At 35.7% G+C, this 15,434-nt stretch overlaps 1 protein-coding gene across 3 annotated transcripts in view; it reads left to right on the forward strand.

The window, feature by feature from the left end:
• The window catches only part of APLF (aprataxin and PNKP like factor), a 94,598-nt gene that overhangs the window by 54,309 nt on the left and 24,855 nt on the right, over positions 1–15,434 (forward strand). For all 3 annotated transcript variants that reach the window (XM_055540520.1, XM_055540521.1, XM_055540522.1), the window contains 2 exons: positions 2,847–3,202; positions 9,522–9,647. In XM_055540520.1, coding sequence (XP_055396495.1) covers positions 2,847–3,202; positions 9,522–9,647 — 482 coding nt within the window. The remainder of the gene's footprint in view (positions 1–2,846; positions 3,203–9,521; positions 9,648–15,434) is intronic.

Raw genomic sequence — 15,434 nt, forward strand, 5'->3', positions numbered from 1 at the left:
TTTTTTTTTTTTACCACTGAGCCACCTGGGAAGCCCAAATAGCCTTAATATAATACATTTTAGCCAACTTCAAGCACCAAGGTCACCTTCCACCAGCTGCATGCTCCTCAATTCCTGAGGTCTGTAGCATGTATTTTTATAGAGAGTGTAGGAGATCTGTCTCTTCTGTCATGAATCTCTAGCCTCCTACACTTTATTCTTCACATTTTCATGTACTCTGGGACATAAGCCATGTGGGTCTCAGATATAAAATAAAAAATGGAGCTCTCGGCCTTCCCCTACTTCTTCCAAGTACACAGCAATCTCCATCTTTCCTCTTCTCTCATTTGCCAGTTCAGTGACTTGCTCTGGCTTATGAGCTTTTTAACTGGCATAGTATGAATTTATGTCTCAGCAAACTTACAAATTACTGCATGTAATGGGTTTTTGGGACCATTTATGAATAATTGAAACCACAAATGTTAAATTCTTGAATGCCAAGGGCCTACTGAATATCAATATTTCATGGAGTTCCATAATGAACATTATGAATTCCAGCTTTTATGCCTCTTAAAATATTTGAGAACCCCTGATCCATATAGTATTGATATCTGTGACTTTATTACTCCTTTCTCTTTTGGAATAAATTAACATGTTAAACATATTCCTTGTAAAGATATTTAAAAAATAAATCCTTCTTTATATTTCATAAAAGTAGAGTGAGTTGAAATATGACGGCTTTATACTTTATATCTTTTCTTGTATTACTTGGTTTGCTTTTCATTTTTTTAAATGGTAATATAGTAGATGCTTATTGTCAAAAATGCATTCAGAGGCATGTTAAAGTAAAATGAAAATTTTGATTCACCTTTTCCTTCCATCTCATTGCATACTGATACATTGGTTTACGCCCTTCTAAATCTTTTCATTTGGATTTACATAGGTAAGTACTCAAATAGATATGTAGGGAATATTTTTTTTTTACAACCTAGATGGAATGATTGTGTGTGTGTATGTGTGTTTGTATATAATGTATATATATTTTAATTTTAAAAATCCTTAGAGATATATATAGAGAGAGAGAGCTACCTCATTCTTTTCAGTCTCTGTCCAGTGTTCCATGGTAAGAAAGTATTCTCCTTTATTTAACCCTTTCCTACCTGTGTCCTTTTTTCCCCTATAATAAATATGACAGGAGTGGGATATTTTCCCCTGTTGTCCCCATACTGTTGCTGAGGCCCAACACCCAGGGCAGAAGTACTAACTGTAAGCATCTCATATTTGAAAGGAGCCCTCAGCAGTGAGAGCTAGGCTTTTTCCTATGGGATCTTTTGAAAGGGATGAGAAATTCACTGTCCCTTCCCCCAGGCTTTATACTTAGAGAACTGAGACAAAAAAAAGGTTGTAAGATTTGGGAGAGTGCTGTGTTTGGTGGAAGAAGTTATTTTGTCCCTTTCTAAAATTAAGAGAAGAGATGTGCTCTGAGAGCGTTTATTGTGGAGTTCTGAGATGCCAACAGGAACAAGAGACTGAAATTTTACTGGCCCTGCTTAGCCAATAAAGATTTGCTCACTTATCCCAGTACTACCTGAACAGAGAAAAAGAAAATTGGTGAGAGTTGAGCCAGTAGGGGACTGCAGATAAGGAGGTGGGTCAGAATTGCTCTGTTTCCACCCCACAGTAGGTCCTGATTAGTTGGGGTCCTATAGTAAAGGGAGATGACATTGGGGTGTACTTGAGCAGCTTGCTGGGAAAGAGTATATATGTTGGCAGGATGTGGTACAAATGCCATCAACTGAGGGCCAGCTCCACCTGGTTATCTATTACTATACAAGAACCATGATTTGATCTAGGTTCTTTTTGCAAGGTCTTTAGTCAGTTTGGATAACATTTGAAAGTTGGCCTACTGTGTTTCTTAAAAATGAAAAAACTATGGAAACACCTAAGGAATTAGTCTAAAAAAGTCATGTTGATAATATCTTCAAGAAATTTGAGCTGTTGGATACCAAATAACATTAAAACCAGCTTTTTCCAGAAGACAGCCAGCATACATGAGTTCTTGTTATACATGGGGGTGAACATTCGTGTGTATCTAATATGTTTTCATCACATCCTTACCCTGAGGACTGGAGTTTATCTGAGCAATGTCTGCACTGCACAGGAAGTATAAGTAATTAAGAGGTCATTTTTAATAGGATAAGACTAGGCTTACTCTTTGTACTTGTGGTAAGTACATATTAAAAAGGTTCTGTGATGCTAATGAGAATACTTACTTGATTCAAAATACCTTTAGTTCGTTAAACTGAAACTGTTATTCATACCACTTCAAAGGAATCTTATTTTCTGAGTTGATCATAAGATAGCTTTCATGTGAATTTTTCTGTGAAGGAGGATCAATTTCATCATTCAGCTGAAGGGGGAAAAATCTTGATTTAGAGGGTAGAAATAAAGTATTACAGTAACTTATAAGAAATTATAAGAACAGTGCAGAAGAGTGTGGCACATTGTTGAACAGGAAATTTAAGAGCCAAGTAGGTTTTGAGGGAAAGATTATATTCAAATGAGCAAATGTTGGATTTTCTCATGTTTCATTTGTATTTTTCTGGTTATTTTTCACTGAATGTTTGACATGATTGTAAAGGTTTGACATAACTGTAAATTCCTTTTCTAATAACAGTAGATTATTTCAAAGTTATTAAACTAGAGATATAGACAATGATATTTTTAATAACTTTAAAATATGGATCTTAAAGTTTTAAAATATACATATTGCATGAATCTTACAGTTTCATGCATTTATGCTTAAACTTACACATTTCCTTTGAAACATGCTTTTATTTATTATTTATTTCCTGATTTTCTTATAGGAAATGACACAGTCATTTTCTGCAGCCACGTTACATAACACAGAGATAGATAACACTAAGACTAATCCACAGAGAAGCGAAGTCCCAGTAGAGGCACTTGGTAAGGTTTCTGAACATAAAATCATCACTAAGGGAAGTTCAAATGAAGACAGCATGGCGAGAAGTTGTTCTGAGAGTTATTCCAGTACCCAGAGCAAGTCTTTCTGTGACAAGCCTCAAAAATCTCATCCTGAGTCCAGCTCTAATCCGCCCAGTCCTGAATGTGTGCAGGCGAAGGCAACCGATTCAGTTCCAAATGCTTCTGAAGAAAACAAGGTACAGAGAACGTCCTGCATGTATGGGGCAAACTGCTACAGGTAAAGCAAAATTACAGGTAGCATATAATTCCATTATTTCATAGCATGTAGCATGTAAATATATGCTATAATGTGTTAAAAGACTAATAAGACCCATTGGCCTAAAGGTTAGGAGCTTTATTGTTTTTCTGCTGGTCTGTACTTTTTCAGTATGCGTTCTAGCAAATCCTTCTAGAGGCTTTTAAAATATAGTGGGGAATTAAATGTTTCATTGTAGATACGCTGACTACTACAAGAATCTGAACTGGGGAATACAGACTTGAAAACAGGATCACTCAGACCTAAATACCTGCTTATTAATGTCTTATTTAGGTGTTAGAAAGATAGCTTCATAAGTAGTTTATGTATACAGTATAACTCTCAGAATTCTAAGTTGTGTTTGGGCATCTTATTATACTTGTGCCTTTTCTTTTATATTTTTTCTAAAAATGCTTTTAAATCACCATGGTGCCTTCTAAAACAACTGAATATATATTTTCTGGATTGATTGGTAACTCTTCTACTTACTTCATTTGATTATATTGTATTATATTTTCTAATTTCATACTTTGTGAATTAGTTTTAGGCTGTATGTTTATACTGTGTTTTCTCTATGTTTCATAGCCCTATTGCAGAAGTTTTTCTTTGCTATTGCAACTTATCAAACTAAATATCTTGTAAATACATTCTAGTATAGTTTATCTTCTATGCAATAGCATATGTATATTACATATTCTGTTAATTTCTCATTCATCGTATCTCTTTAAAGTGCAGTGCCATTTTAACATTTGAATAACCAATTTTAACGATTATAATTTATGCATTTATTCACAATTTTGTCTTATTTTTGATGGCCTTAGTCCCACATATGGAACATAATTTATAAATAGATTAGGTGGTTTAAATAGCAGAAATTTATTATCTCACAGTTCAGGAGGCTAGAAACCTATGATCAAGGTGTTGGCAGGTTGAGTCCTCCTACAGTCTCTCTCATTGGCTTACAGATGCCACCTTCTCATTGTGTCCTCACATGGCCTTTCTCTGTGAATGCACATCCCTGGAGTCTCTTCCTCATCTTATCAGGACATCAGTCATTTGGGATTAAAGGGCCTACCCTTATGAATTTCTTTAATCTGAATTATCTCTTTAAGGCCCTGCCTCCATATATAGTCACACTAGGGGTTAGGGCTTTAATATATAAGTTTGAGGGTGGGGGACACAGTTCAGTCTGTGACAGTGTTCAGCTGGTATTTGTCTTTGTTAAACATGATTTAATGTTCTATCAAGATCATAATGAATTCAGTCATACTTGATGACACATTAATCAGTCATAGCTTATGAATATTTTTTTACTTTTTCACTCATTTTGATATACATAATTAATACCCATGAAATATTTGCAACTGAAATCTTGAAGACTGAACACTTATATTTATAATAAAGGGGAAAAAAACCCTACATTGAGTTCTTGTTATATATGTATATCATAGCAGTCAGTTAAATGTATCTTTTTTCCAGCCTCAATGCCACTGCTTCAGCTCATGCCATGATTCCTCTGGAGCTAGTAAATAATCTCCTAAGTCTCCACACTTTCCCTCAGGTTCAGATTTCTTCCTCATTCTTGCCTGAATGATCTGACTGAGAAAATAAAAACAAAGATAAAAAAGAAGAGAGAAAAAAATCTGACAGTATTACTCTCTTTTACAGAATCCTTCAGTGTCTAAAGGCTGGATTTCTTAGCAGAGTCCGGAAGGCCCTGAACTGCCAGTGATTCTTCAGATGCACCATGCCGTCAGGCTATTGTGTCCTTTGGATGCGCTGATCCCTTTTCCTCCCTTCTGTCCTGCTGAAAGACTCGTTCAGTTCCTTTTTGCATCCTTTTCTGATATGCCTGTTCTTCCCTACATTGCTCAGCTTCTATCCTACACAACTTTTTTCCTTGTACAGTTTCTAATGTGTGATGTTAGATCTGATATTTAATATCATAGTTCATTTGGTAAAGAATCTGCCTGCAATGCAGGAGACTCGGGTTTGATTCCTGGGTCAGGAAGATCCCCTGGAGAAGGAAATGGCAATCCACTCCAGTACTCTTACCTGGAAAATCCCATGGACAGAGGAACCTGGCTGGCTGCAGTCTATGGGGTCACAAGAGTAGGACACGACTTAGCAACTAAACCACCACCACCACCAATTATTTACATGTTCTGTCATAATAGAAAATTATTGCTCAAGAGAAGTCTTATTCAACCCCTTGATGTTATGCTATTAACTCCCAAGTCTTTATGTCCAACAGAGATTTCTGTACTAAATTTTAGATCCAGATAATCACTGTTTGTATCACAGGCACATCAAGTTCAGCCTTGTCTAAAGCAGTCACATCTTCTTTCAATCCTTTGAGAAACTGAAAACAACAAAACAGCATTTAACTTTGTAGAAACTGTTGTTTCCAAAAAACTTGTTTTGAAAGCTTTTGTTCTTCTGGGGTCATGTAGTTTTTTTGTTTAATAGCATATGGTTCCATTAGTAAACTTATTTTAAAAATTGGACAGAAATTGAAAGATCTGTTATTAGCATGTAAGAACTTAATACTTTAATTAAAATAGTTTTATCTGAATAAGAACATAAAAATTATGAAGTTTATAAAAATTATGAAGTTTATAAAAATTATGAAGAAAATTAATAGTATATAAAATAAGGTTTTTATCTCTAATACATGTGCAGTGTCTCACTGAGGACCAAACCTCCCACTGAGAACAACTAGCAAAGCTGAACACCCATGTTTGAGAACATTAGAGGCAGTCACACTTTAAGGCTTCTTTTTCCCTTGTGACATTTGCCAAATTTTTAATGTTTCATGCTGAGGGCTAAGAGAACAGGCAGAGCTTTGGGCAGTCTCATGGAGCTTAGGCAACAGCAATGGAGTTTAGTATTTGCCAAGCAGGAGAGACCCTGTATGGAAGTTATAGACATTCAGGAAGGAAAAATAGAAGCATAATAAAATTGAATATGACTATATAAAGCACTAATAACTTTTGTGTTATGTAACATATTTGTGAAATTAAAATATATGAAAATAGTACCGAAGTGGTCAGGGATTAAAACAAGTAAATTTTGGCTATAGTTACATAAGTGGAAGAATACCATATTTGTTATTTCGTGACTATCTTAACTTTATGTGGGCTTCCCTAATAAATAGCTCAGTTGGTAAAGAATCCACCTGCAATGCAGGAGACCCCAGTCCGATTCCTGGGTTGGGAATATCTGCTGGAGAAGGGATAGGCTACCCACTCCATTATTCTTGGGCTTCCCTTGTGGCTCAGCTGGTAAAGAATCCACCTGCAATGTGGGAGACCTGGGTTTGATCCCTGGGTTAAGAAGATACCCTGGAGAAGGGAAAGGGTACCCACTCCAGTGTTCTGGCCTAGAGAATTCCATGGACTGTATAGTCCATGAGGTCTCAAGAGTCAGACATGACTGTTTATGTAGCTCTTCAGAGTTTATCTATATTGTAACATGAGTCAGAATTTCTCTTGTTTTTAAGGCTGAATCATATTCAATTTTATGTATATACCTTGTTTTGTTTATCCATTCATCTTTCAATGGACATTTGGGGTGCTTCCATTTCTTGGCTATTGTGAATAATGCTGCTGTGAACTTTGGTATGAAAATAACTCTTTGAGATCCTACTTTCATTTATTTTTGGATATAAATAAAGAAGTTAAATTGCTGGATCAATTCTGTTTTTAATTTTGCGGGGTACCATCATACTATCTTCCATAGCAGATATACCATTTTATATTTCTGCCAACAGTGCACAAAGCATTACAGTTTCTCAACACTTGTTACGTTTGCTGCCAACAATACTCAAAGTGTTACACTTTCTCACCAACACTTGCTATTTTCTGGGTTTTTGGTGGTGATCATTTTAATGGATATGAAGCATGATACATTGTGATTTTGATTTGCATTTCTCTAATGATTACTGATTTTGAGCATCTTTTCTTATTGCTCATTTGTGTATTGAATAGAAATTTCTTTGGATTATAGACTTTCCTTTGCTCATTTGTGATTCAAGGTTTTTTTTGGTCATTGAGTGGTACAAATTTTGTATATATTCTGATTATTGACCACTCATTAGGTACATGACTTGTAAATATTTTCTTCCATTCTGTAGGTTGCCTGTTGATTTTATTAATTGCATCCTTAGATGCAAAGAAAATTTAAATTCTGATGTAGTCCAGTTTGCCTAGTTTTACATTTCTTGCCTTTGCATTTGGCAGGAAATCTTTGACAAATCCAATGTCTTGAAGCTTTCTCCCATTTTCTTCTAAAAGTTTTATATAGGTCATATTTTTATGTCTTGGATACATTTTAAGTTGCTTTTGTATATAGCGTGAGCGAAGGGTCCAACTTCATTCTTTTGCATGTGAATATCCTGTTTTCCCAGCACCATTTGTCAAAAAGAGTTTTCTTTCCTTTTAGAATGGTCTTGGCATCTTTGTTGAATGGACAAAAAAATCATACAGTGGACCATTGCACAGTAATAAAAGTATACTGTTGTTACATGAAACAGTATGGAGTAATAATATAAACATAAAAAGTCATTCTCAAAGAAGTATATACTATATATTTCCATTTTAATTCAAGTACAGATGAAACTAATATACTTTTTTTTTTGGAACTAAGATGTTTTATTTCTTTGTAAAAACAATATATCAAGAGTAGTTTGAACAGTACTTGTCCTATTCTCTTCACATAACTTATTATATGAAACAAAGATCATCTCTATGCCTGAGCTAATTGGGGTGTCCCAGATGGCTCATTGTAAAGAATCTGCCTGCCAAGCAGGAAACTTGGGTTTGATTCCTGGGTTGGGAAGAGCCCCTGGAGGAGGAAATGGCAACCCACTCCTGCATTCTTGTCCATGGAAATCCCATGGACAAGCCTGGTGTGCTATAAATTTAAAAAAAATTGTTATACACCTTTTGAAGTTTTCCTTAGCTTCCAGTATTTCATCTTTCATAGTGAAATATCTCTGATAATTTCTTTAATGTGAAGATTTTTGCTGGTGTTTCTTCCTCTGAGACATCTTCATTCTTTTGTCGCAACCACTTTTCCAACTTATGTTGATAAATTAGCTTCACTAAATTCTGTGCTGCGCTGTGTTTAGTCGCTTCAGTCATGTCTGACTCTTTGTGACCCCATAGACTGCAACCTGCCTGGCTCCGCTGTCCATGGGATTCTCCTGGCAAGAATACTTGAGTGCCATGCCCTCCTCCAGGGAATATTCCCAACCCAGGGATCAAACCCGTGTCTCCCACATTGCAGGCAGATTCTTAACTAATATACTGTTTTATAACATTGCTTCTCAAAGTATGGTCCAGAGGCCCTTTCAGGGCCTGGTCCCCAAGATGCTTTTAGGAAAACTGTTGGGCCAAACCATTTTCATAATAACCATTGTGCATATATGCATAACCATTGTTCATATATGCCTTCTACTCTGATTTTCTCACTCACAAGTGTACAGTAGAATTTCCCAGAGGCTTATGGCTTATGATTTGTTTTAATGATTGAATGCAGAAGCAAATAGGAGAATCCAAATGCCCTCCGTTAAGCCAGATATTAAAGAAATTTCTGAAGTATAAAACAGTGTCTCCATCAATTTTTTTTTTTTGGAAGATAGGTATTTATGTTAAGATTTGCTTTTTATGATAATGTGTAAAGGGTTTACTGCTATTTTAAAGTGAATATATTTTTAAAAATTTCTCATTTTTAGTTTCTAATAGATTAAATGTTCTCAGTCGCTCAATCATGTCCTACTCTTTGCAGCCCCATGGACTGTAGCCCATCAGGCTCCTGTGTCCCTGGGATTTTCCAGGCAAGAATACAGGAGTGGGTTGCCAATGCCTTCTCCAGGGGATCTTCCTGACCCAGGGATTGAACATGGGGCTCCTGCATTGCAGGTGGATTCTTGCATCTGAGCCACCAGGAAAACCCTTAAAAGCTATATGTGCTTATAATACTTTTATCCTACATATATATTAGTCAACATAGTCTGTTCTATATATCCTATTTAAAGTAATGTTTGCAGTTTGTCTGTTGACAATCATGGTTTTTTCCATGTTACCAGAAATTAATTTTGCTATTATGAGGGTTCTGCACTGACTAGTTATCATGAGCTTTATTTTTAACAATGTAATGTTGGTTGTTCATGCTCTGGAATAATCTGATGTGTATTATTTGATTTTCTGCTATATGCTATTATGTTTTCTAGTTTATCTAGAAATCTAGTATACCCTATTAATTATTTTTTCTGACAGTATGTTTGTCACTCTCATAGGAAAAATCCTGTCCATTTTCAACACTTCAGTCACCCTGGTGATAGTGATTATGGAGGTGTAAACATCACGTGTCAAGATGAAGCTGATGACCGGCCTGAATGTCCCTATGGAGCATCTTGTTATAGGTTTGTAAACCTGAAATGTTTGATTACATTGCTTTTCTGTTTAATCTCTGTTAACTTACTCAGGAGAAACTACAGGTAAGCTTCTCATCTCAAGCCTTTAACTTTTAGTTTTTAAGCTTCCATAGGTATTAGGTTTTTATTTTATTACTAGGTAGAATTATATTATTTCCTTTAGAGAATTCTAAATTTTTGAAATTATTAACATTAGAAATGCCTGAAAATTTTCCTGACTTTCTAACACTGTAAATCAGATAATTTAAAAACTGTCAATGCTACCCCATTATACATTCTATCCAGACTCCTTCAGTTCAGTTCAGTCGCTCAGTCATGTCCGACTCTTTGCAACCCCATGAACTGCAGCACACCAGTCCTCCCTGTCCATCACCAAGTCCCAGAGTCCACCCAAACCAATGTCCATTGAGTCAGTGATACCATCTAACCATCTCATCCTCTGTTGTCCCCTTCTCCTGCCCCCAATCTTTCCCAGCATCAAGGTCTTTTCAAATGAGTCAGCTCTTCGCATCAGGTGGCCAAAGTATTGGAGTTTCAGCTTCAATATCAGTCCTTCCAATGAACACCCAGGACTGATCTCCTTTAGGATAGACTGGTTGGATCTCCTTGTGTCCAAGGGACTCTCAAGAGTCTTCTCCAATACCACAATTCAAAAGCATCAATTCTTCTGCGCTCAACTTTCTTCACAGTCCAACTCTCACATCCATACATGACTACTGGAAAAACCATAGCCTTGACTAGATGGACCTTTGTTGACGAAGTAATGTCTCTGCTTTTTAATATGCTGTCTAGGTTGGTCATAACTTTCCTTCCAAGGAGTAAGTGTCTTTTAATTTCAGGGCTGCAATCACCATCTGCAGTGATTTTTGAGCTCCCCAAAATAAAGTCAGCCACTGTTTCCACTGTTTCCCCATCTATTTGCTGTGAAGTGATGGGACCAGATGCCATGATCTTAGTTTTCTGAATGTTGAGCTTTAAGCCAACTTTTCCACTCTCCTCTTTTACTTTCATCAAGAGGCTCTTTAGTGCTTCTTCACTTTCTGCCATAAGGGTGGTGTCATCTGCATATCTGAGGTTATTGATATTTCTTCCAGCAATCTTGATTCCAGCTTGTGCTTCTTCCAGCCTAGCATTTCTCATGATGTACTCTGCATAGAAGTTAAATAAGCAGGGTGACAATATACAGCCTTGACGTACTCCTTTTCCTATTTGGAACCAGTCTGTTGTTCCATGTCCAGTTCTAACTGTTGCTTCCTGACCTGCATACGGGTTTCTCAAGAGGCAGGTCAGGTGGTCTGGTATTCCCATCTCTTTCAGAAGTTTCCACAGTTTAATGTTATCCACACAGTCAAAGGCTTTGGCATAGTCAATAAAGCAGAAATAGATGTTTTTCTGGAACTCTCTTGCTTTTTTGATGATCCAGCGGATGTTGGCAATTTGATCTCTGGTTCCTCTGCCTTTTCTAAAACCAGCTTGAACATCTGGAAGTTCACGGTTCACGTATTGCTGAAGCCTGGCTTGGAGAATTTTGAGCATTACTTTACTAGCAACTCCTTAGTTTGACATAAATCATTTCAGGATGTTATCTCTGCTCCCTCAACTCCTACCACTCTGCCGTTATTGTGAACATGTGAAACTCAACCCTCAAAGAAAACAGTACCCCTCCTCCCTCCTTCCATAGCGTCTTGTGCTTGTTTGTGTCACGCACAGTGGAATTTATCTCATGAGGCTGTGTTGGTTCTTTCCTGGATTGGCTTCTCCTCCAGGCCATGTAAGTTCCTTGACAGTAAGTACTTTTCTATCTGAAACTTTGTTTAATGAATGGATGAACTTGAAATAAATGAAATCACCAAGGAAAGAAGTAGGATTCCATTCTTGGAGAGCTTTAATTCTAGATAGCTATTTTTCTTAGGTGATTTTTGAATACGGGTAACTGAACCTGCTGGCCTTTTGAAATTGTTACTATTTCTGTGACTTGGTTTTCAATAAGAAAGCAGAGTAAGTTTCTGAGGCTGGAAGAAAAATCAAAAAGCTTGTACCTTACCATTTGAAAATTAAGTGTTCCATTCCAGCAGAGCATCCTACAGATAATAATGACTATGTTGTCATCAACTATGTCAATAAATATGAAAATTTAGGAGAAATGACCAAATTTGTAGAAAATACAACTTGTAGAAAAGATACAAGAAAAGAAAATGGGATAATCCTGTACCATTAGAAAAATTGTATATAAAAATAACAGGCTTCCATTAAAGAAATTCTAAGTCCATATGACTTTAATGGCTAATGGCTAATTCCCTGGGTGCTCAGATGGTAAAGAATCAGCCTACAATGCAGGAGACTTGGGTTTAATCCCTAGATTGGGAAGAACCCCTGAGAAGGGAATGGCAACCCACTCCTGTGTTCTTTCCTAGAGGATTCCATGGATAGAGAAGCCTGGCAGGCTGCAGTCCATGGGGTTGCAAAGAGTTGGACATGAATGAGCGAGTAACACTTTCACTTTCACATACACTTAAAGAAGAAATACTCAATTTTTATATAGAGTGTTAATATTCTAAAAAAGGTAAAAGAGAATATATTCCCCAACTTATATTATGATACAGAAACCCAGCAAGAATAATATTAGAATGAAAACTTACTTTTGATCTTCAGTTCAGTTCAGTTCAGTCGCTCAGTTGTGTCCGACTCTTTGTGGCCCCATGAATCGCAGCACACCAGGTCTCCCTGTCCATCACCATCTCCCAGAGTTCACTCAAACTCACGTCCATCGAGTCCGTGATGCCATCCAGCCATCTCATCCTCTGTCGTCCCCTTTTCCTCCTGCCCCCAAATCCCTCCCAGCATCAGAGTCTTTTCCAATGAGTCAACTCTTCGCATGAGGTGGCCAAAGTACTGGAATTTCAGCTTTAGTATCATTCCTTCCAAAGGACACCCAGGACTGATCTCCTTTAGAATGGACTGGTTGTATCTTAGATGTAAATTAAAAAAAAACAGATTCATTAAGTGAATTAAATAATTGGTTTTATTCAAGGAATGCTTGCTTTAATATTAAAAAGTAATTAATTTACTACACATCAGACTAAATAGAAAATCATATCAGACTAAGTATAAAATCATATAATTGTTTCAGTAGGTGTTTTAAAAAACTGACCATTCATTTATGATAATTCATTTTAAAGTAGGAACAGAAGGAAATGTCTTTCATATAATAAAAGGTTATCTATAAAAAAGTTTACAACAAATATCTACTTAGAAGTGAGATATTCAACATTTCTTTCTGATAACAGAAATAAGACATTCTTACTAATGTTATTCAATGTTTTCCTAGTGATCAAGATAGTATAATGAGCCAAAAAAAGGAAATGGATAAGGATTGGAAAGGAGAAGTAAAACTTTTATTGTTGACAAATGGTTTTGATTATAGAGATAGAAAATGCAAAATAGTCTCTAATGAATTGTAAGTATTAATAAGTTCTTAGCAAGATTGTTTGATATAAATATCAATATACAAGGCCAATTATATTTTTATATTTCAGAGTCAACAATTATGAAAATAAACTTGAAATATTTTATTTATAATAGCATCAAAAAGTATCAAGTTCCTAGGAATAAATCTAATAAAAGATGTGAAAGAAAAAATTTGTTAGAAAAGCCTAATATATATAAAGACTGAAATTTTCACAATTAGCAGACTCAATATTGTTTAAATTGCAATTTTCCCCAAAATTGATTTGTATGCAAGGCCATTCAAAATCACAAAAGTTTTTGTATAGAAATTTATGATGTGATTCTAAAATTTATATGAATAGGCAGTGGGCCCAAAATTGCCAAGACAATATTAAATAAGAAAGTTGGCAGACAGCCCAGGTTCGATACATGAGACAGGGTGCTCAGGGCTGGTGCACTGGGATGACCCTGAGGGATGGGATGGGGAGGGAGGGGGGTTCAGGATGGGGAACACATGTACACCCATGGCTGATTCATTTCCATGTATGGCAGAAACCACTACAATATTGTAAAGTAATTAGCCTCCAATTAAAAATAAATTAAAAAAAAAATGTTGGCAGAACTTGTTATACAGTTACTGTAATTAAGACAGGTCAGTATATGCTCAAAGATAAAGTAAGAAGACCAGAGCAGAATAGAACCCAAAAACAAACCTCTGCATACACAGGTGACATGTTCATGAAAAGAGTCATCTCAGGCAGTGAGAAAAGAGTGAATTTTTTCAGTTAATTTTATTGGGATACAAGTGTTTAACGAAAAAAAGAAAATTCACACCATAGTCAAAACCTGAATTCCAGATGGATCATAAAACTAAATGTGAAAGAAAATAATAAAGTTTTAAAGATATATAAAAGAGAATAATTTCACAATCCCAAAGTAGGAGTTGTTTCCTAAGACAAGATATATAAAGTAGTAACTAACAACAAAGATTTACTGTGTAGCACAGGTAACTATATTCAATATCTTATAATAACCTATAATGGAAAAGAATCTGAAAAAAAATATATATATATAAAATTGAATCACTTTATTTCAATAAAAAATCAGTAATTAAAATGGAAAACAATTTACTGCATTAAAATTAAAATAATTTATTTATTTTTAATAAATACAAATAAGCCACAGAGTGAGAAAAAGATATTTACAGTGACATAATTGACAACAGACTTATATCCTACTGTTCTGTATCCTGAAAGTAGACTTATAAATTGCTATTGTTTTTCTCTTAGTGACATATACAGGCTTTTTGCCCAAAAGAACATCTAGAATGAATAAACTTATGAAAAAACACTCAGTATCATTACTGATCAGGGAAGTTTCACACACTCGCATACACATGCATACACACAGACACACACACACAACCTTGAAGTAACTAATTCGTTTCTCCCACTTATTCAACAAACATTTCCCAAAGAATCATTAAATATCAAGGACTGATGAAACAATGTTGAGTGAGATTACTTGTAGAACAAATGCATTTATGTCTGTCTATATTTTTGGAACAAAACAGCTTTCACAACTCATGTCATCATTTGTGGCACTATGATAATAGACCTTTTCATTTTTAAAAAACTTTTGTAATGCAGGATTTTATATGTATACACAAGTGGTGGGGAGGGGGGGAGTGTAGAATAAGTTCCAATGAAGCTGTAACTCATTTTCAATAATTATCAAGTCATGGCCAGTATTTTTTCATACATATCACCTTTCCCTCCATCTTATCCCTACTCCTAGATTATGTTGAAGTCATTGTATCTTTTTCATCCCATTTTATCCATAGTTGTCTTAGATATTCTGTCAGGTATCCCAGTTTCCTTATAGTCTCATTTTTTCCCCACTTTTGTTTCTCCATATCAGGATCCATTTAAGGTCCATCTATGACAAAAAGTGGCCATTTTTCTTAAGTTACTTAATCAATAGATTTCTCTTTTCCTTGCAATGCGTTTGTTGAAGAAAGCTGACTTTTGTTTTGAGGAGTATCCATCCCTTAGTCAGGATTTAGCTGACTGCATTACCAGATTGTCATTCATTATATTCCCTTGCATTTCCTAATAATTGTTGGTTAGAGACTAGTTATGTGTTTGTTACAGATCTCTTCCTTCTAGTGGTACTTTGTCTCTGAGATACTACCTGGGTTAGAAATTTTACTCTGCATTTTTGAAAATTCAAATTCAGACCTTAAGCCTCTCAGAGCTCCTAGGAACTCAGCAAGTATTTCATGGGAAAAATCTGCCTTATGTTTGGAATTCCCTGAGTTTGTAGACT

This window comes from Bubalus kerabau, chromosome 11 (assembly GCF_029407905.1).
Source record: "Bubalus kerabau isolate K-KA32 ecotype Philippines breed swamp buffalo chromosome 11, PCC_UOA_SB_1v2, whole genome shotgun sequence".
In the NCBI taxonomy this organism is placed as follows: domain Eukaryota; kingdom Metazoa; phylum Chordata; class Mammalia; order Artiodactyla; family Bovidae; genus Bubalus; species Bubalus kerabau.